Below are 25311 nucleotides of genomic sequence, written 5' to 3' on the forward strand. Positions count from 1 at the left end.
TTGGGATTTCAACAGGATTGCGTTTTGGTCTATGGCAGAAAGGTCTGCCTTGCCCCAGCCAAGCAGCTGAGAGCTGAAGGAATGCTGCTGCCACTCGACCTAGTGCCTAGTGCCTACAGATTACAGGCACTTGGGTTTAGGTCAGTGCTTTTCAAACTTCTTAGGCTGCATGCCCATTTCCAAACAGTCTGCCCCGCCCGCCCACCTGCCTGAGACAGGGTGGCAGTCAGTGCTCCTGTAAGCTGGGTGCATGTGCAGCTGCTCAGAGTCACATACCACCCAGCTGATGAGCAGAGCCCCTACGGCCAGGGTTTGGGTTTCTACTGGTGGTGCACACCCACCCATGCTCTGGTGCACATAAAATGTATTCTGCACATGGATGGGAAAGTTGGAGGGAGCGTAGGTCACACTATGCCTGTGAACAGATTGCCAAGTCTTACTTTAGAAAACGTGTTGTCCCCATCACAGGGCTTTTCTTGCATACCTCCAGTGAGAGCTCACACAGCCTCACCAGAGCCACTGGCTTATGCTGTCCCCTAGTTTGCAGAAGGGATCCCCTGTCTACAGGATGAAGTGTGGCTGCAGGACAAAGCTGGAGGATGTGGGACAGAGGCAGGTTCAGCTTCTGGGCTGGACTTACAGCTCCTGTTATCCTCCCTCTGGGCCAGGGTAAATGGACTTTCCTCCCCCTGCCAGGGCATAGGAAAGGCCCTGCTCACTGGCCCGCCCTCGTTCCTTACCTCCTCACTGCATGTGCGCAGCATGGGAGCAGAGGGCTCTGCTAGGAAGCACAGGGCCTAGTGGCCCCCTCTCTGCTTTAGAGGCTCCCCACATTGCAGCCCCTTCAGGAATCCTCTCCTAGTCACTACCTCCCCCTCCCCTTCTGTCCTTGGCCTAGGGCACAGTTGGCATGAATTCCCACTCTTCTTCCCTAAATGCATGGGAGAAGGGGGTGCCACTGGCCATACCATGTACTGCCCCCCCGACCCTTTTTGAAAACAAAGGGTCTCCCTCAGATTCCCGCTCTTGTCTCAGCAACGCTTATACTTCATTGCACACCTCACCCCACGTTGGCAAGGACAACCATCAGCATCAAGGGCTCACTGCTATGAAATTTATTAGACCCCCCCATTTATCAAACCACCAGGACAGTTCTTTTGAATTGCCGTAATTCCAAAGTACTACAAATCACCGGGCACTACCACGCATGGGGCCTTTCATCGGCTTTGGAAGCACACAGTGTACAGGTGCATCAGTACCTGGCTCCTCTGGCAAGCCTGGCAACGTGTCAGTGGAGCAGTGAAGTTCGTGGGCTGTTTTCAGAAGCAGCAGGTCCCAGCAGGGTCACTGGGGTAGAGAGCTGGCACCACCAGAGTACACAGACACACCCTCCCCTTCTGACTCTGCAGACGCTCTTCCCCAAGCAAGTGCAAGAGACATTTCCAATTCAGCCACAATCACAGACAGCTTGATTGTGCTCTATTGGAGAAGCAAACTGAATGCATCGGTTGATTTAAATCAGAAAGACAGGAGCTCGGTCCTTTGGAGAAGGTGGCAGACTCGGATACTGTCCTCCCATCCACAGTGCCTCAGAGGCCAGCCCTGGGCTGGTCATCCTTCCTTTTGGCCCAGGAGTAAAGTCACATTAGCAGCAACGTTCAGTTCACTAACATTGGTCTTTCCCAGAACATGCTATTCTGACCCTGAGTCTACAGTACTAGCGATGTGCCCACAAGCAGTGGCAGCCTAGCAGACTGACTGTATATTGGCTTGCATTGACCATTAGCGAAGGGGAATTCTAAAAAGCCAGAGAACCACCTATTCCTTGTGGAAGGAAGGGGAGAGCCTGGAGCAGAGGGGCGGGAAGGGCCAGGTGCAGGCTTGACAGCACTGGCTGACTCAGCAGGCGAGCTCTCCACACTGAGGTGTGCGCCGGGGCCGGGAGTGCAGGGGCTGGACATGTCTGAGGCCCAGCAAACAGGAGCAGGTTCAGAAGCCAGCCACAGCCGTGTGGAGAGCAGGCAAACCCTGGCTGGAGTGACTGTGCTTAGAGCCTGACACCAACAGCTGCGCTAGGGAAGCTCCCGCCAGTGCTTCGGAATGCAAGGGGCCAAGTGTCGCCTCATGCGGGTCCAGCCACTCATAGGGAGCAAAGCCGCACTGGAGGCTGGGGACGCTCCCATTCTAATTATCATTCCCATCTGAGCAGAGAGCAGTCTCCCCTTCCTACCACCCTCCCTGAGTGCCCACACCCTGGCAAACCCCCGGAGAGCCCTCAGCGCTCACACAGCCGAGACTGCCAACCTGAGCCTCCTCCGCAAGCAGAGCTCTCCAGCCGTTCGAGCGCTGGCTCCAGCGGCAGCTCAGAGCCGCAGGTGCCTGTTGAGGTCACACCTGCGGGTGGGCGGAGCCCAGCAGACAGTCCTAGGGTCTCCGTCCAGCATGGGGCTCACAAGGTGCTCTCAGTCACTCCCAGAAGTCTATTGGCAGCTACTCCCAAAGGAGGAACGTGTAAGGCCACAGGCAGAACCCAGCAGCTGCAGGTGTCCCAGAATCCAGTGCAAATATTCTCGGAAGTGCCCAGTGGCATGCCGTCCCCCTCAGGCAGCAGGGCCCGTGCCAGGCTGGAGTGCCACCAGCTCCTTGTGGGGCTTCAGAAAGCCTCCCGCCCACAAAGCGCAGCCAAGGACACAGGGAAAGCTGCCAGGTTCCCAGCTCGGAGGGAGTGCTGCAGGTGCATGGCCCAGGAGTCAGAAGTACAGGGCAGGCTCGCTGCTGAAGTCGGAGAGGCCACTCTGCTCAGCCGGAGTGAGCTGCAGGAGAGGAGAGAGGTGTTTGAGCAGAAGCCTTGCCAGTCCTGGGTACAGCCAGGGGCCCATGCTGCAGGCTCTAACCTGGTACCTTGCTGGGGCTGGTGGCTACACCCCATCTCCATGCTGAACGTACGTTACCACTCTCAGAGGAAGGCATGGAGGCCGGCAGCTGCCCCTCTGCCAATAGGCAGAAGGAGGCAGTGGTTGCTGCTGGCCTGTCTGGCCCTTGGTTCCACTGGGGCTCCCCACTCCACCCGAATGCAGAGGTTCAGCATGGAAGGATCTCTCCCTCTCCTCTGCACCACGCTGGCAGCAGCACTTCAGGGCTAGGCCGAGAGCCAGGGCACAGTGCAACAGGCTCAGAAAGTCCTGGTCTGAACCAGACACGACCTGTACCTGCTGACAGTGGGGGGCACCACCCCAGAACAGCTGAGTCATGCTGCCCTTGGGTAGCCCCCTTCTAGAAAACCACACCTGTGTCCCCCAAAAACCACAACCCCTCCCTGCCACTTCCAGCTCTCTCCTCGGCTTCTGCTGGCCCGGCACAGCTCACCAGCCCTACGAAGAACCCCCCCACCCCGGCCCAGTGTGGCTGAGGGGAGCACATGACCCAGCCACCCCTGCTCTGAACTCTCACCATGACCTGGCTCCCTGGAGGATTGGCCTCTTTCAGGAGCGGCCTGGCGGTGGTGGCAGGCTTCTCGTACTCCTGCTCCTGCCACTTGCTGAACTCCACGGAGTGCTTGGGGGTGTAGCTGGAGAAACCTGCAAGGAGGGGACACGGACACTTCAGAGCTACTGACCAGAGCAGGGAGCCCAGCAGCCAGCCAGCTACTCCTCTCCTGAAGGCAGATTTCCTCAGGGCCACCTCCCCCAACCTGCAGAGGGTCCGGCCCAGCTGGAGGATTCACTGCCAGGCTCCTGCTAGGGGGTCATATGGGAGCTAATGGAGGCTTCAGCTCCTAGTGTGGGACCCAGCAACTTCTGCCCTGGCTCTGGTGGCTGCAGTTGCCCCCTCTTTCCCTGCAGGGACCAACAGGGCAAGCACTCACACCACAGTCTATTGTGTGGGCATCTCAGTGGGAGGCATGTGGAACTCCCCTCCCCCATTCGGGCCCTGTCTGATTACATTCCTCTAACACCCACTTCCGCCATGCAGTGCACAGGGAAGTCAGGAGCCAAGCATCCATTTGCCTGTTGCTGTTCACCAGATCTCCCTTGGTCTGGGAGTGGGGGTGTCCTGCTGGGCTGGCTGCTGCCAGCCCACGCCACGTGGATGCTGCCTAAACCCAGTAGGTGCCAGCTCAGCCTGTCTGCAGGGCAGGCCAGGAGCAGGCTGGCGTCACATTGCCTGGCTCACCTGAGCTGGGCACGTTAGCGACCATGGTGCTGGTTGGGCGTGGAATGTACAGGGAAAAGGGCTTGTCCTCATCATCATCTTCCTCCCCTTCTGAGACAGACTCTTCCTCCCCGTCCTCCACCAGCGAGCTCTCGGAGGGGTACTCAAACATGGTCTGCAGGCTTGTCTCGTTGAAAGAGATCTTCATCTGGAAGAGAGCAAGGAATCTTGGGAACAAGGCAACCGAGCTGCAATCCCTATCCCGGCTCAGCCCGGGACGCTGCCAGCTGACACAATGGCCAGGACAGATGCTGTGACTTTGCTCCCTGTTTAAGGTGCCCTAGAGCGACCTGACTTGCCTGCAGACCCTGCTAGCTTCTCAGCACTATCTAAAGGGCAAACGGCAAATTGGAGCAGGGCATGCAACCCACAGATGCTCTCTGGGCCTCCTGCTTCCTCTTCCTGCCCAGGGGCTCCTCACCTGTCATGGTGCCCCTGAAGAGCAAGCCAGGCCCCAGAACCCCAAGGAAACTCTGGGTCAAACCCAACCTCCAAACCTCATCCAAATGCAGCATCACCTCCACTGCCCCTGCAAGGAGCACCCCTTGCCCAACCGGTTGCCATGCATGGCTCTGGCCGCAGGGGCTCGCATGCAGTGCACTGCAGTGACCCAGTCATCTGGGGCTCCCCCCTTCACAGGCCCTGCCTGGACATGGGGACAGCCACCCTGCTCCAAGACCAGGAGGTATCTTCCCACCCACAGGAGCTCAGATCCCATAGCACAATTTGCCAGGGACTTCAGTGCAGGACCCTCCTCTGCCCGGGCACTCAACTGCCCAGTCACAGGCAGGACCCACAGCCAAGGCTGGAAAAGGACCCACCCATGGACATATTAACTACAGAGCCCCAGGGTAACACCCACTAAACCGTACCTGTCTTCTCCAAGGTGAGAAGCGCCCTCCCTGCCCCCGAAGCAGAGCACCACAGGACTGTCCCAACAGTTCTGCCAGCCCAGGGGGCAAGAGGGGAGTGCCAAACCCTCCACAGTCAGAGCCATAAATGCCCTTGCCTGGAGCTAGCCAGAGTCCCCATGAGAAGGCTGTCCTGGCTGCTTCCTGGACAGGCCAGACTGCTGGCTAGGCTGTAGGGAGACCTGTGCAGGTCTGGTCTGACACACTCACAGGCACCTCTGGTCAGTTTCCCTGACACTGTCCAGAACAGCAGAGGAAGCATAAAGAGTCTGATCAATTACCTGTGCTCCAAGCAGCAGAGACCAGAGCCATTCCCAGGGAGGGGCAGAAATCCCTGCCCTGCTGCTCACCTGTCAGAGCACGTGACAGGCTCCCCCCGCCCCTTCCTCCTCTTCGCCTGAGTCAGCACAACACCCCAGGGGCACCTGCCTCTTCCCAGCAAGGTCAGACTGGAGAAAGTACCTTCCAGCTGCAGCAGCAGGAGGGGCTTGGCATGCCAGCACGCCCAGCAGAGCCTCCGCCCTGGAAGAGCAGCAGGCAGCCGGCTGATGAGACTCCACCAGGACTCAGCACATTCCAGACAAGCCGGCACTGCATGGCGTCCGGACTCCAATCTCCAGGGAGACGGGGCACAAGGACGGCTGCCGAGCGCTGCTCGGATTCCTGTGTCTTCTGAAGTTTAATTACTCTACAGCTGTGGGGAGGGGGCAGAGGGCCAGCACCTCTGCCACAGGCCACGAGCACCTGCTCCGCAGCGCCCCTACTGGCTGCCTGATGCACTGCAGGGGGAGAGGAGCTCTGGCTGCTTGGTCAGCTGCTTCCGAGCTGGGCTGGGAGCCTAGAGGCTTGACTGGCTCTGCCTGAGCCTAGGGCAGCATCCAGCACCAGATGGCTCCTGGCCCCCACACAGTCCCCAGGAGAAGTGAGAGCAACCAGCAGTTCCTGATTCTCTGCCCCAGCCCTGGGCAGAGCAGTGCGGGAGGAAGGGACTACCCTAACTCACACTAGCTGGCATCAGTCTCCTTGGGGATAGGTGAAGCGCAGCCTGCAACAGCCACTGCCCCTCTGCACCCTCATCATGCCACCTGCACCCAAGGCTGTGAGACCGGTGAGGTCAGAACCAAACACCAGCTCTGTCACTAGGGAGCCCCCACCTCACTCTGCACCAGGGGAATATCAGGTGTTCCTGATCCCTGCCCCTAACAGCTGACTGTGACCCCTGGAACTTGGGCTGAAGAGGAAGGTGTTGGAGGAGGGGGGACAGAGTCTGGCATTATGAGGCTACACCAATTTTGTTCCAATGCTCACCATCAAGGCGCACCCAGCCTTCCCAAGCACAAACAGCAGCTGTAAACACGTGCTAAAGGAGGCCCTGAGCTGGGCCCAGATGTCCTCAGACTGGGGCATGGAGGAAGAAGGGAGGTCAAATAAGACAGCCCCTACAGAAGTTCAGCCAGTTAGGACAAACGGGAGTTGCTCCTGAACAAGGCAGATACCAAGGGGAGGGGAGGGGATCAGTCCCCAGCAGTTAACTTGGAGCTGGAAAGGCCAGAGGGACCCCACCTCGGTCAGAAGGGACAGAGCCTTGAGGAAGGCAACTGATCAAATCCAGTTCGAATTCCATGGCCAAAGACCAGCTGCAGACGAGGGATGTAATAGTGTAGTCGATAACTGATTAGCAAAAGCTGATAGGTTAGTGCTACAGACGACATGCATTCCCCCTCCCCTTGCCAGTACATCTTTTAGCAGGCAGGCCAGCAGCCCAGCTTAGTCCCGGCTTGTGATGGGTCTGGGACCTACACCTGCCAGGCCTGGCTCTGCATTTAAAGGGTACCAGGAGCCCGGCAGGCAGGCAGGCAGGCAGCCTGGCTCAGTTCCAGCTTGTGCCAGGTCTGGGAGCTCAGCCCCTGCACCCAAACAAGGGCTGCTGCCACCCTGGGCTGCTGCCTTTGTATCAGACGCAGCAGCGCAGGGCGACAGGCAGTCAGTCCGTGAGGGGAGCTGGTTCTTCAACTGGCTCCCCTTGCAGATCAGCTCCCACCTGGCACCCTGATACAGAGGCAGCAGCGCCGAGTGGCAGGGGGTCCTCAGGAGTAGGGCCGGAGTGCACTGGCTGCCGGCCCCACCCCCAGGAACCATAGAATAGTCGAGTAACTGATAAGAATTCATGAGGTTAACTAACATCCCTAGTGGAGACAGACTAGCCAATGTGCCCGCAATGGCACACAGACAAAAGACAGGAAACAGAAGCCAAAAAGCGCCCAGCTGCAGCACTGCGGGCTGTTCCTCAGGTGTGTCATCTCGCAAGCACCCAAGACATTAGCCAAGGAGCAGTAACCGCGCAGGGGGCAAGGCCCAAGGAGTAAGCAGAGAGCATAACGTGAAGATTTCCTGAGACACACCGAGGCGAGGGGCGAGAGGAACGCCAGGCAGGACTGCTTGGGCTGGGCACTAAACCGCCTGGTCCCCTTCCCTGCATGACTCTAGAGCCAAGCCCTAGTGACAGAGCGAGTGCTCGGCGAGCCGTGCTAGCCAGCCTTTGGCAGCCTGCCAGTTCTTCTCTTCCCACACAAGCCTGCCAAAGACGGGGCACAGCAAACCCCTTATCTGGGCAACTAACGGCTGTTACACCACATGCCCCTGCCCCACTGGAAGGGGCAGGCACCACAGGAACTGCAGCAATGCAGCTAACCCACAGCGAGACGCCTCCATGCAGACCAGGTCTCCGTGATGCCACCTCACTGGTGTTCATCACCCAGCATGTTGGTAACAAGTGACACGCTGCAAGCGGCAGAGCCAATGAGCCAGTTATGCAACGAGGCCGGGCTCAGCAGATGTTAGAGGGGAGACAGCAAGAGAACGCTCTGGGCCATCCATGCAGAACAAACAGCCGCCTCACTGCGCAGGACTGGGCGTGGAGGAGAAGATCTGCATGAGTGGCCGCTTACCCTGACAGCACTAGTGCAAACAAGCTCCTTCTGTTCCCAGTGCACGCCAATCCCCGCCCTCAGCTCACTTTACCCTCGAGATCCCCTGACGTCAAACTGACCCTTGCTCCCTGGTGGCTCCTGTTCCAGAAGTGCCAGAGCAACCGCCAAGTTTCACACATACACAAGCTTTCCTCCCCTCACCAGCGAGCAGGCAGCACCGATGCACAGTGCAGCATGCCCCAATTACACAGAGTGCAGCGAATGCCAACCCTACAGGAAGTTTAAGTTAGCGCAATGATCAGAGTTGCAACTCGTCCAGAAAACCCAGTTAATACCCCTCCTGCTGTGGACGAGAGCCAGAACCTCCAACCACCAAAGAATCAGGTCCCAAAGAGAGCAGAGCGCCCCTCCTAGCCACCCCTTGCAGCTCTGCCAGCTAAGTGAGGCAATCGCCATTTATAGAGCCTGCAGCACCTGGTTTCTTTTGCCACTTCCCACCCCAGTACTGCCCTTGCCCCGCCACAGCTCCCCTTGAGAACTGCAGAGATACAGGCCTGTCGGGGCAGCCTAGAGACGGAGCTGGAGGAACACTGCTGTACTGCTGACAGAGCGGACGTTCAAATCCTCCGGGACACAGACAGTGTTAGGGAGAGCTATGGAGCCCTTTACAATTAGGATCAAGGAATGGCAGGCCCATCTCCACTTGGAGATGGGTTTAGAAGGGTTACTGACTTTGGGGAAATACGGCCAGTGAGTGGAAGATGGGGCTGTCGGGGATGCTAAGCAGCATGTCAGCCAGCACCCAACATCTAAGTTCCCTCTAAGCTGTGCAGCTACACAGTAGACTATAAAGGCCTCTCCTCTGGCCCCAAGCCCAGACCTTATGTGGCTGGGGAGAGGCACTTCTGCCCCAGCCCTCACCCTGCTGCAGCTGGGGAGAGGCATCTGTCCTGCAGGTGTGGCTGGAGGGAGTCCTTTCTCCCTGAGACAGCCCCAGGGCGGCCTGTACCTCAAACCTTGCATCCCTGGCCCCAGCCCAGAACACTCACCTCCAGCCAGAGCCCTCACGCTCCTGCACCCCAGCTCTGAGTCCCCTTTCTACACTCCAAATCCCTTGGCCCTAGCCCCACCACATTAATTTTGTTATGTGCACCAATATGGATGCACACATTTCCAACCCGGCACACATAACAAAATTCATTCTGCACATGCATGGGAAAAATTAGAGGGGACCACTGTCAGATGTACACCCCTTAAGGTTTAGGAGAGCAGAATGGTTTCCCCAGGCCCCTGCATTTACCCCATAGGCTCCTGGGAGTCCTTAATAGACTTGGGACTTTCCCATGTTGTAACAGGTCTCTGACCAGCTGAGCAGCATTTTGGCAGCCTGGTGCCGCCCAGCTGCTTTGACCTTCTTCCAATACAGGGGCTGAATGCCAGCTCCCATGTGTGTTCTAGAAGGTCAGCGAGCAGGTAAACACACCATCGAGCATGTGGGAACAATGCTGGTAGCGCCCAGAAAGTCACTGGGGAGAGGGGAAGTTATGATCTCGGCTCACCTCTGCAGGCCAAAGGGCTCCATGTGCCACTCACTCTCTGGTACTGTGCCAAGCAGGTGGAACAAGCAAGCAGGAGTCTCTGGGACCCTGAAGAAATGCAGAGGCAGAGTCGGGGCAGGGAGGGGAGGGATCTCCCTGACCTTTTAATTGTCCCCTCCCCCGGGGCCTAGCAATACAGTTATCCTTTCGGTTTGGTCAGGAAAGAAAAAAGGGAGTGTCCGTGCAGGCTTCTCAGAGCTTTAAACCCCAAGGAAAGGAAGAACACTGCTTGGGAGTGGGGGTGGGGAGAACATTTCCTTCTTTCCCCAGGGTGTTTGCACGACAGCAATGCAGGAAGTAGGGACGTAAAATCCCACTGAACTGGCTAATCATGGAACATACTGTTTAACCAGTTAACCAATTCAAGAAGATTTTAAATCTCAGTCTAGATTTAAAAGGCAAGCTCCAGGTCCTGGCTGGTGGAAGCCCACAGTAACATGGGGATGGCGGAGCCTGGCACTAGCTCTCCCATCACAGGCTACAGACTGCAGTACTACAGCTGCACCCCCAGCAGCAGCGTTAGGGCCCTAGAAGAGCCTTGCCTGGATTATTTTCCCAACACGGCTCTCCTGTCACACTCTTCATGGAGGCAGGAAGGCGTCAGTGTGAAGTGACTCCACGCTAGACTATTCGATACCATCCCACGAGAGTCTGCCAAGATTAGCACACTTTTGCTTCTTGAATTGAGTCAGTGTTTCTACCCACACAGAGTAAGATTGGCACAGGCTAGCATGCCCGGGAGTGCTGGGCTGTTGGCAAAGGAGAGTGTCTGTAGGATCAGGCACCGGTTCCCATGCCATGCTGCTCAGCAAAAGGATCTCCCCTTACAAAACCCCGCTCTGTGTAATCAATACACCGAAGCACATGGTAGATGGGAAGAAGGCACCCGGACTCGAAATATTAAACTCCATGTAAGGGAAGACACGGGGAAGTTAGTTTCAAATTCCTGGTGAGCAGAGACAGTAGAGAGGCATCAAAGGCATCAGGAAGTAGAGCTCCTCCAGAACCCAGCATGCTGTCAATATCAGCCCCAACAGCCTCAGAGCTCCACTAGGCACCTGGGGGCCAACCGCGGGGGCTTCTCCAGCCAGACGGCCAGCACAATCCCTGTCCATGGTGGGCCCGGCCCCCTCACTTTCCCATCCCAGGTTACCCGCTGGCTCCCCAGAAGTGGGGCCAGCAGAGACTGCCAGCCCTGCTCCCGGGAGAGGCTTCTGAGGGCTCTGCAGTATAAAGCTTAGAGTGCCTGTAGCATGTGTAATTGCTAAGATTTTCAGCAGTTACACGGTTACCTGTTTAACAGCCTTTTTACATCCCTTGTACAACCTCTCCCTTCCCCACTTCCAAATGACAGATCGCATCCACAGAGAGCAGGGCAGAATAACTGCTCTCCTGGCCATGAGTCCCTTCCACACATGGAGTTATTCCAGAATAATTATAGCACTATAACTTCACACCCTGGCCTATGCTAAAGCCAAACAAACTTTGAAGTGCAGACAAGCCCCAAGACTCTTGCTGCCCAGCCAGACCTGCAGCAGAGAACGCTGTACTCCAAGCCAGCCAAGGCCAAACGCACCACCTCCCACTGTGTTCCCGGCCCAAGAGCCTGCGGCTGGTTGGCCATGGTGGACAGCACAGCGCCTGCTTCATGCACTCTCCCTTCTCTCAATAATGATCTAGAACATGGGCAGCCAACCTTTTTTAGATTGGGAGCCAAAGTACATGGCTTCCCCCAAGGCCAGATTAACTCTTCTGGGGGCCCAGAGCTAGCAGATTTTGTGGAGCTCCCTACACTCTGGAATGGGGCCAAAAAGGATGGGTTCAGCATGCGGGAGGGGGATGCCAGAGGTGTAGTGCAGGAACAGGTAGAGAATGGGGAATCTGGGCCAGATGGGACAACCTACTGGCACAGCTCCCTGGGGGCACTGCTGGCTCCATGATGGCAGGCATTGCCCCCCACTACTGCCATTGACCAGGAATTCCAACCAATGGGAGCAACAGGCATGGAGCCTGCAAGTAGCACAGGGGACAGAACTGCCCAGTGCTGCCATTCCCAGTGCAGCACTGCTTCTTCCCTCCCCACACCCCTCACCAGCCTGTAGGCTGATCTGGCCAGCAGATTGCCTTGATCCACCCCGAGAAGCTCAGCGGGGCTTCTCCACCCCAAGCAGCACAGCGCTGGCACTCCAGCCACACCTGAGGGAGGGAGGGCTGAACTTCACTCTTCCACGTGGCTGGAGCACCAGCATTGGCTCGCCCTGCTGCAGGGAGGGAAGTCCTGAGCTTTGTGGCCTGGAACAAGGCAAGCTGCTGGCCGGATGTGGCCTGCTGGCCATGGGTTCCCCACTCCTGGTTAGAAGCAGCAGCATAAGCGCAGCGGGGAGAATTGCTGCTCCTGGTAGAAGGCTCACAAAGACCAAACACGGAGGTGAGACACACACAAGCTTTCGAGCTCCTTTGGGACTGGGAGAGGCACTCGAGGACATGTCTATACTACAGTCACACACCTGGCTATGATCAGAGCGCCTTCCGATTTGCTGACGATCAAATGAGGCTCTGCCCTCCAGACCGGATCTCTCCTGAAACAGGACTTTGACCACAGAGCCCATTTATCTCTGCTTTACAGTCCACTTCCCAGCTGGTGTGGGCAGGCAGTGGGTGTGTTCTTCCCAGCAGTGACAGGAACTGTAGTCAGCTGGGCTGGCGTCTCAAAGGCAGGAACCCATTCCTGGAGCAGCAGCACTCTGCTAAGGTCACATTCACGTCACCCTCAGGGAGGCTCTATCGTGCAAAGGGGCGCCCACACCAAGTATGGGTGAAACTATTTGTCAGCCCTGCCACCAGCCAATCAGCTCCATGGGTGTTAGAAGCTGCAGGAAGTCAGATGCCAGGAGGTCACCAAGATTTAAGAGCCACGTTATGGGACTCTGATCGGAGCTAGGGATGATAAAATTAGATTAATCCACTAATCAAATAGTCAATGGTATTTCCATCGATTAGTCGATGAGGGTACGTCCACTTTGAAATGCAGCAAGACCCCGCTGGGCTGTTGCTACACTTCAAAGGTGAAAGTGCATTTCAAAGATTGAAATGTGGCATAGAGCGCCCCCCCCCCCCCTGGCCCCGGGCTCCACGCAGCGCTTCCGCTTTAAACGTACAAAAGCCTCAGCAGGGCTCTTGTGCATTCCAAAGACTGAAACGCAGCTGCTGCACCCTTGCCCCCTTCCAAGGCGCTGGAGGGAACCAGCTTTTAAGCCATCTCCCCCAGCACCTCTTTCTCTCCCCCCCACCCGTTGCTGCCTCTTTCTGATAGAGGCAGTAAGGCCAGGGGAGGGGAGACAGGAGAGCAACTAGTTGACTAGTGTATCAACTATCCGATAAGCTTCTGCTCATTAGATAGTTGACTAGTCGCTTATATCCCTAATCAGGGCAAGTCTGCACAGTGGTGCTTCAAGGTTTGTGGCTGCCAGCACCTGGCCTACCTGCCAGCACTAGCCTGTCCCAATGACTCAGTTCTGCTTGGGGGATAGGCACGTCTCCATGGGAGCTCCAGGGCTGGGGGAAGGGGTAGAGTGAGGAGGGCCGGGGGTGAGGGGGTGAAGTTTGACCATCCGTGGGTAGAGGGGAAGTTGGTACCTATGCTGGAGGATAACTGGTGGCAAAATTTCTCGAATTTCAGATTTCAGATCTAGGATTCATTGCACCGCAACCTCTGTGACAACAAAAATCACTGCACAGCTCCAGAAGTTTGGTTCAAAGTCTGAGCCCACCTGAACCTTATCACCCTGGGCAGGCGGGCCAAAGGCTTCAGCCCTGGGCATGAGACCTCTAACCTGAGACTTACCCCCCAGGGCCTAAGACCCAGGTGTCAGGGATCAGGTTTCAGCTTCAGACAGGGGATCAAGCTATAAGTGGGCTTTGGCCAACCCAGCTTTGTTCCAACCTCTGGCTTCAGCCCCAGGGGAGCCTAACACCACCTCTGGAGACACCATTAAAATGAGGCATGCCCCAGCCACTGGGAGAGATCCAATGCCACCCAGCTGTTTAGCAGAGCACACATAGCTGCCCACACAGCATCATGTGTGTCTACTGGTGGTACACATCCACACATGCCTTGGTGCCCATAACAAAATTTATTCTACACATGGATGGAAAGAGAATATTAGTTGTGACCCACTTTAGTGTCCCAGAGACAACTTGAGAACCACTATGGTTGAGTAGCAGAAGGGCAGACAGAATGATCAGTCTTGTTCCTCAACCCAAGAAGAGCAGCATTTTTGTTGAAGAGCCTAATTCTAAATGGATATTTGCATGACACTTTTAAGCAGAACAGTGACATTCGGAAATGCAGCAGCTTGGAACATGGCATGCATGTCTGCAGGGAGACAAGAGCTCCAAGAAGAGCTCTTCACAAGCAGTAGCAGAAAAGCACTGGACCTCACTTCTGTATCTGTACCTAGCTGCAACTCATCCAGTGTAGCAAGCTCCATGATGTGCCAAACAGAACAAGTCACACTTGTGCGGGGACCTCTCCAGCCATTCCTGAATCCTGCCCATTGCTTACCAAGCTTCCGATGGCCTGGTGCGTGGCTAAAGACAGCACCGGATGTTCACTGACTGTGGTTTTTAAGGTTTTCCAGTTACAGACTAACCCAGCTACCCTTCTGAAGCTACGTGTGACATGCTGGCTGGGACAGTCCCTTTTAAGCCCTGTATCTGACACCCTGACTTTTTTGGCAAAACTGCATTTGTCACTGCTCAGGCCTCTCTCCTTGTGCACAATGCGTCCCTTCTCTCCTAGGCACCCTCTTTGCACCAGTACCCAAGGTCACTCTGTTGACTCCTACAAAGCTACGTGGCAGCCAAGCTGGTTATTTGTGTTTTTCCTCACTACTTTTATAGACATCCACTCCATGGAAAGCCAGGACACCTCAAGCAGCAGCAGAAACCAAGAACATATGGCTCCCCACAGAGCATGGTAAGAAACTCCTGGGGCACAAGGTGCTGAGACACTCCCGGTAATATACTGCCAGCACTGAAATCAGAGGCACTCCGTCAGCGTAAGTGAGCAGGAGCTGCTGGCAGGGGCTCACATTTTGGAACTTGCAGCCACAGCCTGGATTTGTTGGCCTCCAGGGCACAGTACAAAGCAGATTTTCCCATTTCTCTAGTAGGACAGGTGTGAGCTCAAGCAGTAACATCCAGCCCTTTGTCAATGCTTATGGGAGGCACCAGGGAATAGATTCTAGGCATCTGAAGAAATAAACTGTTCTTCTGCAAACTTCAAGCGTCTTGGGAGCAACCTCTCCTCACTGGCCAGTCAGCAGCAGAGACAGGAGTTTGCTCTTGTTCAGATACATGGCTAGTTTGTAGCTATCAGAAGCAAAGAGCCAAAACTCACTGACAATCATCAACTGTTAAGGCTGTCAACAGCAGAAACCTCCGAGGTATAGACACTACTTACATCCACAGGAACAAAAGAATGCCCAGTCCAGATCAGTGGTCTGTTCGGCCTTGTATCTGTCGGACAGTTGCTAGCAATGCATGCTTCAGGGGAAGGTAAAAAAGACCCACTTGGGTGAAAGATTATGTAATAGCTTGTCCACAGGGAAAATGTCTGGTGCTGCTCACTCATTAGCTTATGTCACGAAGCAGGAGAGTTTATAGCACTGAAGTGATCCCTGGAGGTTGTCATTATCCATATAAGTAAACAGCCGTTTTTCAAACCTTTGTACACAGTTTCAATACTATCTTGTGGCACTGAGTTCTTCAGGTTAATTATATTATTAAAGTTACTTCCTGGCAGACCCTACATTAAAACAGTTAACCAATTAAGTGTTATTGTTTAATGGGTTAATAATCATGTTAACATTCCTGATCCAGAGGCCTACTGATTCCTCAGGTTCACTGCCTCTGATCCAAGGTAAAGATTTTGAATTTGTTCTTCAAACCCCTCCTCATTCCCATCTTACGTAATACCGGACAGTTTATGCTGCTCAGCTTGATTTATTTTCTAGAGCATTCTTGTTTGGTTCAGACCAGCTCTTGAACTTTACTATTTAACCACACTGGTTTTCTTGCCTTCATACCCCCCTCTAGTTTAGGGACACAAGCTTCCTGGGACTCGTGGTATCTGACCAGCCTGCATGCTGAGTCTAACCATTTTCATTTCCTCATTTTTTGCTTTAGAACCCCTTTTCTAGAACTGTCACTTGAAATTTGATGGCCTCAAAGGAAGACGAACCTTATTGTGTTGTAGACACTACTGCTTGTGTCACAGCGACTAACTTGGCTGAATCAGTTTCTCAGTGTTACTTAAGAATAAGACAAGACAGTCTCCCTCTTGGCTTCCAGAACTAGCTGATACAAGAAGTTGTTGGGAAATCTCTACCCATGTCCCAGTGTGACACTTTGGTCAGCAAACTGTGGGTAGAGTACTTATTACCTTACCAAGAGTCAGCATTTCTTGGAGTTCCTCTACACTGCACACAACTCCTGTTTTGTGATGTGGAAGCCAGTATCATAATCCTATCAGGATTAGGGTGTGGAGTGTGTACAGTATCCTTAAACTTGCACTGCATAGCCATCTCTCTCTCCTCAGAATGGTATCACTGTGCAACAGATCCTCAGGCCCAAACTGCTCTCCCACTTCCAGTCTCCACTGTATAGCTGGGCAAATCACTCAGCGTCTCTCTGATATCCAAGGGTACACAGGCAGTCTAGCAGAGCAGGGAGTCATTCCAAACTAGCACTGGAACCACCACACTACCCATTCTCTCCAGTTTCAGATGCCCCTTCTGGGCAATATGTAGGCAGCTAGCACATTATCCCATTGACTTGTAATTCTACTGGGTACCAGAGGTTGCATTAACAGATGTTTATAGTTCAGGAGGTGGTTTCTTTCTAGGAGAAACCAAGATCCCCCACTCCTTCCTAAATGCAGGAGGAATGATCAGCCTCCATCTTTCTGTTAAGAAAAAAAAAATCTATGGGAGTTTGTGCTAGGGATGTTTAATCAACTACTCAATTAATTGATATTTATCTCATGAATTTGTATCGGTTACTCGACTATTCTATAGTTCTCAGTACGGGGGCAGCAGTCAGTGAACTTGGGCCCCACTCCTGCAGAGTCCCCTGCCACTCTGTGCTGCTGCCTCTGTATCAGAGGCAGCTGCGCGGGGGTGTCAGGTGGAAGCTGGTCCATGAGGGGAGTCAGTTTAAAAGACAGCTCCCCTCATGGACTGGCTGCCTGTTGCCCCATGCTGCTGCCTCTGATACAGCAGCCCCTGTCTGCAGGAGAGAAGGGGGAGTTGAATTCCGGGACCCAGCGCAAGCTGGAACTGAGCTGGACTGCCCGCCTGCCTGGTTCCTAATACATTTTAAATGCAGAGCCGCAGCAATGGTAGATCCTGGACCCAGCTCGAGCCAGGCTGCTAAAAAATTTACTAGTGGGGGGGGAGGGGCGGGGGAGGAGAGAGAATGCATGTAGTCTATAGCACTAACCTATAAGCTTCTACTTATCAGTTAATCAACTACACTATTACATCCCTAGTTTGCCCCTCCCATCTTGGTTCCCCTCCCTCCCATCATGAGCCTAATGGGCTGGATGACAAGTGTGGGAGATATGGCAGCTAAGGGAAGCATGCTCCATAGAGTCCCTACTTTTCAGAAGATATTCTTTAGTTTTTGCCTGAAACAGCACATTGCATTAGTATGGTCTGACTTGAACCTCAAATTGCAGCTGCCACAACGATAGCGAGTCTCAGCCCTTCCAAGAAAGAAGAGAAGAAGCAAGTCAGTCCCAGCCAATTCCCCTATTCAAACACACAAGGTCAGACCAGTTAATTTAATACTAGCTACATTTTTACGTGTAGCTAGTATTAAATTATTTGCTAATTCTAATACATGGTCCTCATGGTTCAACCCAGCAAATTAGTTAAAAAATCACCACTGAATTCCAGGAGTCCATAGTCTCCAGTTAAAGGAACATAGATGAACATTAACCAGTGAAAAACAGCAAAGCTGCTGTGTTCCAGAGCTAAATTTCCACATGCAATTCATCCAAATCTGAAGTTTCCTTTAAATATTACATCTGCTCAGGCCACCCTGTGAACAGTCCCTCAAAGTCTGAGGAAAGGCTACATATTCCTGCTGCAATTCCTGCTTTGAGGTGATAAAAACAAAAGCTATTTGGTGTCCTGTTTCAAACCTCAAAGTCAGTGACATATGTTCTTAACTACCAGCAGTGCAACAATGTGTTTTAGCATTAGGTGCTGCTTCTGTCTTGGAAACAGACCATCATATCAATAAAATTACACCTTTGTCAAATTAGCATAAACATGCACAAACATGATTCTGAATCTCAGCCTCACCAGAGCAAAATTTGCTTCCAACTGGCGAGCAGATCTGGCAGTCAGATCTTTCAAAGCCATCTGACAGCAGTCCAGGCTAAGCTATGTATTTCTCTGAGTAGTTCACTGCTGTGCACAGGCTCCGTCCTAAACAGAGGTATGGGGCTCTATATTCTCAAGAGTTCAGCGGTGCTGACATCCCACATGCCCTGCCTAGTGAGACCCTGCTAATCCCTCACCCACCAACAAGACCTTATTAACTCAGACAAGAAGCCAAGTTTATGTCACCTTGTTAAATAGAACAGCAAGATAGCAAGCCCATGAAGGGAAGGGCAGTGCTATAGAGCACATTAGACACAGCATGCAGCACTGGAAAAAAGGTCACCCCCCAAAGCCATCTACTACTCACTTTTACTAATGTTCAAAATTTGTAATGTTTAAATGAAATGCAGTCTTGTCCTGCAAAGCTACAGCAGTACACCCCATGGATCAGCTCTCATACGGAGGATGTAAACAACACAACTCTGCCTCCCAAGGGCTGTGCTGGCTTCACATGGCTAACAGGAGCAGAAGTCCTTAACACCGTTGCTTCCCTACTCTCACACAGGGCAGCTCACACCATGAGCTGAGCCACATGGGAAAGGCACAGTCACTTTAGAACAGAACCATCCCCGACACCCCCATCAGGTTACCTTTTTGCGGCGAGAGTCTGTCTTGCTCATGCAGGACTTCTCCAGAGACAGGTAACCGCCGATCACCTCAATCTCATGCACAGTGGGATAGCGCTTTTTAAGCAGTGGCCCGAGGTCCAGGAGGAGTGCACCAGGGCTCCCCAAGGTTTTGCCCTTGCTGCCGCTTTCCTCATCTTGTTCTTCTGGTTGCTGAGCTCCACTGGTTCTACTGTCAACCTCCGTCCCAGTGTTGTGTGGCTTCCTTTTGGGCACTATGGTAAAGGTATTGCCTCCTCTCTGCTGGAGGGAAGAGGAGACAGGGTGGGGTTTGTACAGAGGTATAGCAGTAGCCTCTGTTCCCAGTGCTGAGGTAGCTTCTTGGGGCTGCTCTGAGTCCTTCAGTCCCACAGCAGGGCCCATCTCTTGAGGTAGGCCCCCAGGATCCAGCTCCACAATGTCATCATCAATATAAGTCACAGGCACCAAAAGATCTTGAGAGACCTGTGGGGGGGTGATGGGCTCCTCCTGCTGCTCACACTCAGGCTTCAGGGGTGCTACAGTCCCTGCAGGTTCTGTCAGACACTGTCCTCCACCACGGCGGGGGACAAAGAGGAAGGAGTTCCGGGAGTTTAGGCGCAGATTGGCCAGGGCTTGCGCTTGGAGATCATTAGCTGGGATGGTGGCCAGGTCCGGCTTGGGGGCTGGGCGGATCTCGAAGGAGCCCCCATTCCTGAGAGCAGATGCCGAAAGCGGCTGGCCTGAGCTAGGGGTGGCACTGGGTTGGGGTGGCTGGATCTCTTCTCTTCTCTCCGGCTTTGGCTGGGTGTTGGCTCTGGCAACAGAAACGCTTGGCGATGGCACTGGAGGTGCCTTGTCCTGCAGGCTCCTACCCCCAGGGCTGGCACTGTGCTCCAAGGGGCCATTTGTGAGCGGGGCACCACTGTCCTGGCGGAGACCCCGGGGAGTGACAGTGAAGGAGTTGGAGCCGATTTTGTGCAGGAAGCCACTGGCCCGTGAGGTATCCGGGGCAGCTGGGACCCGCTGCGGGGCAGCAGTGCTGACCGGGGAGCTCGGGGCCCGCTGGTTTGATGGGCTGACAGGGGAGCTCGGGGCCCGCCGGTTTGATGGGCTGACCGGGGCAGCCGGGACCGGCCGGAGAGCCACGGCCCTGACGGGGGAGCTCGGGACCGGCCCGTTTGATGGGCTGACCGGGGCAGCTGGGACCGGGCAGGGAGCCACAGCCCTGACGGGGGAGCTCGGGACCGGCTGGGGAGCTGTGGCCCTGGCCGGGGAGCTCGGGACCGGCTGGGGAGCTGTGGCCCTGGCCGGGGAGCTCGGGGCCCGCCGGTTTGATGCGCTGACCGGGGCAGCCGGGGCCCGCCGGGGAGCCGCGGCGCTGGCCGAGGAGCCTGGCCCCGGGAGCGGCCGTGGGGCGGCCCCGCTGGCCGGGGGGGGGCGGCCCCGCGGGCGCTGGTCGAAGCGCTGCAGCAGGCGGCTGACGCGGCCGGGCGGGGCGGGCTCGGCCGGCTCGTAGACCAGCACGCGGGCGGCGCGGATCTCGGCGCGGGGCGGCTCGCGCGGCGCGAAGCAGGCGGCGGCGTCGGGCCGCGACTCGATGATGAGGATGTTGTCGGCGCGGATGGTGCGGAGGCCGGGCACGGCGCTGTACAGCTCCAGCAGCTCCTGCAGCGGCCGCGCCGCGCCCCGCCGCCGCCGCCGCTCGCCCTCGCGCCGCATGAAGGGGTTCTCGCGCAGCGGGCCCAGGCTCTCGCCCAGCACCCGCCGCTCGTCGGGGGGCGCCGCGCCCGGCCGCGCCGCCGCCAGCTTGGCCCGCTTGCGCTCCAGCAGCTCCCGCTGCCACGGGGGCAGCGCCCGCCCGGCCGGGGGCAGCGGCGGCTCCATGCTGCGCGCGCCGCGGCCCGGCACCGACTGCGCCCGCCCGCCCGCCGCTTCGCCACCTGCCCCGCCCCGCCCCCCGCGCGCGCCCATTGGGCCGCCGCGCTGAGGCGGCGAGGCCGGCCATTGGGTGGCCGCCCAGCGCGAGACGTCTCTGGAGGGGAGGGGGAGGGAAGCTGGCGCTGTGCGCACGCGCCGGCGGGTTGGGGTTGGGGCTGCCGACCAGGTGGCTGGAGCCGCGTGGGCGTGGTCACTGGAGCCGCGTGGGCGTGGCCGCCGCGGGCGGGGCAGAGGGGAAAGGAAGCGGGTGCGCCCGGCCCTGGGGCGCAGCTGCGGCAGGGAGCGAGGTGCACGGGCGTGTCCGGGCTGCATCCGCTGCAGAGTGGAGCCCCGCAACCTGCTGGCGTCTCCCGTGTCAGTGCTATTTCGAAATAGCTTATTTCATCCCTTTCTAAACACAGCGGTTCCCAAACGTCCCCTCCTCCTCCTGCAATGAGGGTGACAAGCATGTTGGAACAGCGAGCCCGAAATAACGGGCTTGCTGGGAAGACGCGGGATAGCTACCTCGGACACGCTGGTATCCTGGAAGTGTTGCAGCGTAGATGTACCTGCAAAGAGCTGTCAGGGACCTGGGTTACAATAGGACAGTACGGGTACGTCTAGACTACAGGGTTTTGTCGACAGAACTTTTGTCGACAGATACCGTTGACAAAGCTTCTGTCGACAAAGAGCATCTAAACTACAGCCAGTTCTGTCGACAAAGCAAGCCGCTTTGTCGACATAACAGTGTGGACGCAAAGGACAGTGTAGATGCAATAATGCCTTCTATCGACAGAACTCTGCTGACAAAAGGCGTTATTCCTCGTAGAATGAGGTTTACATATGTCGACAAAACTGCTGAGTTTTGTCAATGTTATGTCAACATAACTCAAAGGCAGTGTGGACGCAGGTATAGTTTTGTCGACAAAAGTCCACTTTTGTTGACAAAACCCTGTGGTCTAGACACACCCTACCTGTAAGAAATGTTAAGTTACTTTAACAACTGAAGCAAGGACATACCACAGGACATACCACACTAATACCAACCCTGGTACCTTCCCTTGCAACAAACCCCGTTGCCAGCTTTGTCCACATATTCATTCTGCTGAAACCATTATTGGACCTAACCAAGTGAGTTATAAGATCAAGAACACGTATTCCTGCGCATCCAGAAATATAATCTATGCTATCATGTGCCAAAAGTGTCCGTCTGCTATGTACATTGGACAAACATCTCAGACACTTCGCCAAAGGATTAATGCCCACAAAACAGATATCAGACAAGATCACAAAGAGAAAACAGTTTCTTGCCACTTTAACCAGAAAGGACACTCTCTAAATGACTTAGCCACCTGCATTCTGCTACAAAGACCTTTTACATCTGCACTTGAAAGGGAATCCTCTGAACTGTCATTCATGTTAAAATTCGACACTTGCCAACAAGGACTTAACAAGACTTTGAACTTTCTCACCCATTACCAAGACAGTTTCCCCAATTATCACCTGTAATACCATTAACTCACAAACATCCCACTCTCCCTACCTTTAATATCAGCAATTCACAGACACTTACCTTCCTTCCTCCCCCTTCCCACCCCCCCGCATCCCCCTTCTGTTCTGCAATGTGATTTGTCCTTTTCATATTTGTTCATTTTTTTTAATTGTATCCTTTGGTATATATGGTTGTGACTACTTTCTTCCACTATTTGATCTGAGGAAGTGGGTCTGGCCCACGAAAGCTCATCATCTAATAAACCATCTTGTTAGTCTTTAAAGTGCTACATTGTCCTGCATTTTGCTTCAACTACCCCAGACTAACACGGCTACATTTCTATCACTATTTAACAACTGAGGCTGCAAGAGTTTTTCTGACCATTAGGGTATGTCTAGACTACAGGGTATTGTCGACAGATACTGTCGACAAAGCTTCTGTCGACAAAGAGCGTCTAGACGACATCCAGTTCTGTCGACAAAGCAAGCCGCTTTGTCGACATAACAGTGTGGACACAAAAGACAGTGTAGATGCAATAATGCCTTCTATCGACAGAACTCTGTCAACAAAAGGTGTTATTCCTTGTAGAATGAGGTTTACATATGTCAACATTACTCAAAGGCAGTGTGGATGCAGGTATAGTTTTGTCGACAAAAGTCCACTTTTGTCGACAAAACCTTGTAGTCTAGAGACACCCTTAGTGTCTAGGGCCAGGTCCTGCGCCTTTGGGGTGTAGCCACTCCACTAGCATGTGGCCTGCTTTACAACCACTGCAGGGTAATCCCAAGCCAAGGCGGATCACACACAAATTTCATAGACAGGACTTGTTTATACTGCTCTTAGTGCTAGACACTGAAATGTAAGTACAGTATTTATGTTCCAGGTGATTTTTATAATGATAATAAAACCAAGAAAACAAGCAATTTGGCAGCCGTAGTGTGGCTCTGACACTTGTATTCTTATGTCTGATTTCTGTCAACAAGTTTTTGAGTGAGATTAAACTTGAGGGTACACAAGAGGAATCAGCCTCCTGGAAGAAGGACAGTAGTCTGGAAAGATTGAGAGCCGCTGCTCTAGGACCAACTTGGCTCAAGAGTCATAATGGTCCTTATTAATTAGAACAGATTTCATAAGGAGGTAGGTTGTATTGCGGGAAAAGGTCATTCGTTGAATAGCCTTATCTTCTAAGGAAATAGAAAGGGTTAGGTATTAGTCCCCAGTACAAAGGTACATTTCAGATGAGAGAAAACGAGCCTGTGCACTGTGACAATTGTGACCCCAGAAACACTCACTCAGAGGGCTTGTCTATGCCTGAAAGTTCATTCCAATTAAGGTAGACTGTGGATTTAAAGCATAATAGCTAACTAGGATTAACTTTGTGCCTAGAGAAGCCCTAACTGGCTTGGTTGTACTTAGTACTTGTTAGTGAAAAGGAGCCAACCAGTAGCCCTTGAAGAAGAATACTTAGCACCTGAGTAGTGAATTTTATCTTTAAAGAACTTCACGCCCACTAACTAATAACCCCAGCTACAGACTTCCCAGGCACCCAGCAGCTCACCAAGGTGCTTCATTCCTAAACTGAAGGGGAAACAATTCTCAAAAGATGAAGACATTGTAGAGGGTTGGTCAGCACCACACCAGCCCAGGGCACAGCTGAGAAGGGAGTAGAACCCAGGCTGTCTCCCAGGTAGCAGTGGCCATGGGACACTTGCTGAGCTCCCCTGTAAATAATGCCGTAAAGCTGTGTCCCTCTATAAGTGGGATTACACAGTCAGTCCCATTTTCTGCAGTATCACTGCTTAGCACAGTGAGTGTAAATGGGGGGAAGGTGCTTGAGAGGGTATTGCTCTGGGAAGACACAACCGAAGCTGTTGCCCAGTCTTTAGATTGTGTATTCATTATGTAGATTGTCAGTGAATTGCCAGTTACCACTCTGAGGGTGGTCAGAGCCTTGTCCCAGGATCAGACCTGCTATTTAAATACTATGGGTGGGAACCCCCTTGTGCACAATTGCAACATTCACACAATAGCAACTCTTGTATATTTACAAATCTAGTTTATAAAAACGCTTAGCGCAGTCACACACACCCTGACTTGGCAAGGCAGGTAGGAAATGTACATCTGTATTTCCATATGCTCGCACCATCCCTTCTAGAACAACCTTGCCTTCCTCCTCCTCATCAGTGGCACCTTGCAAGGGCTACATCTCCTTTTCCGACTGCCCCTAGGGTGGGATGCCACTTGTATCATCTGTTACACTGGGGTGGTTGTGTTCGATGCATATTCAGTAGGGGATGTTTTCCTTTCTCCATATTTGTGTTTCCTCCTCTTACTAATGGAGAAGTGGCTTTTTCCGATAGCTCAGTGTACCATTGATCTCAACTTATCATATACGTCAATTCGTTCCCATGGCCCCTGTTGGGGTTATGTATCACATTTATTAGTTTTGTCCTACCCGATTATTCGGTTTGGTCTTAAGTGGTTGTTGGGTTTTTTTCTCCAAGTTGTGCTGTCCCTGTTAAGTCTGAGGGTATTTTTAGAAGCCCCAATGCCATTGAAGGTTGCTTTATATCGGTGAAAGGACCCGAATATATGCATATTGCCTTTGCTATCTAGGTGAAAGGTCCCAGGGATAGATCTGCTAGCTCTGTCTTCGCTCAGCATACAGGATATGATCTGTATGTCCCTTGCATTACAGCCAAGCTGCTTTAATATAAACCTATTACAATAATAAACATAAACCATAAAGAATATTTAGGCAAGCAGGCAGGCTAGCTCTCTAGGATGCACTGTATACTATGTGGTAGATGCACTGAAAACTGGAACAGGGAAAAGATACAATTTTGATGTTTGGAATTATTATCGTTATTATTATTATTATTGCTCAAGCTGTCAAAAAGTGAGGGCTGTCAAAAAGTGTCACTCTAACGCAGGCCTTATCTCCCTGGTGAGTCTCCTGGTGCTAAGCCTGTGGAGGCACCTGTATGTTTCCAGCAGCGGATGCAGTTTCCATAATCCCGTGGGAGCTGAAGAGCAGTGGTGGGGAGGAAGGCCAGGTCTCACTGTGCCCTGGGCCAGCAAAGAAGTGCTGCTGAGAAGTGATGTGACACAAGAAGGAAAACGAGAAACATGTTTTTGATTCTTCGGGTGGGAACTTGCTCCTCACGCAGCAGAAGGACATTCAGCACCAGCCTTTTCCATGCCCATACGA

The 25311-nt window shown here is 53.8% G+C and overlaps 1 protein-coding gene across 1 annotated transcript; it reads right to left on the reverse strand.

Annotated features, from left to right (window-relative positions):
- Positions 1 to 1100: 1100 nt before the first annotated feature.
- TPRN (taperin) lies at positions 1101 to 20575 on the reverse strand. The gene is made up of 4 exons (XM_006131846.4): positions 18695 to 20575; positions 4174 to 4360; positions 3451 to 3578; positions 1101 to 2813 (listed from the first exon to the last, which is right to left on the reverse strand). Exons 1-4 carry the CDS (start codon positions 20573 to 20575, stop codon positions 2751 to 2753), a joined length of 2259 nt encoding a protein of 752 aa, XP_006131908.4. The 3' UTR covers positions 1101 to 2750.
- Between the last annotated feature and the right edge of the window lie 4736 nt (positions 20576 to 25311).

The sequence above is a fragment of the Pelodiscus sinensis genome, chromosome 23 (genome assembly GCF_052426305.1).
Source record: "Pelodiscus sinensis isolate ZL-2025 chromosome 23, ASM5242630v1, whole genome shotgun sequence".
Taxonomy (NCBI): Eukaryota; Metazoa; Chordata; order Testudines; family Trionychidae; genus Pelodiscus; species Pelodiscus sinensis.

What these genes read in the sequence shown, in the direction of transcription:
- TPRN (XM_006131846.4), bottom strand. Translation starts at nt 20,575, where the DNA reads ATGGAGCCGCCGCTGCCCCCGGCCGGGCGGGCGCTGCCCCCGTGGCAG. An exon ending in CGCTAACGTGCCCAGCTCAG is followed by an intron (nt 3,579 to 4,173) that starts GTGAGCCAGGCA and finishes CCCTCCTTGCAG; the next exon opens with GTTTCTCCAGCTACACCCCC. An exon ending in CTCCAGGGAGCCAGGTCATG is followed by an intron (nt 2,814 to 3,450) that starts GTGAGAGTTCAG and finishes CCTCTCCTGCAG; the next exon opens with CTCACTCCGGCTGAGCAGAG.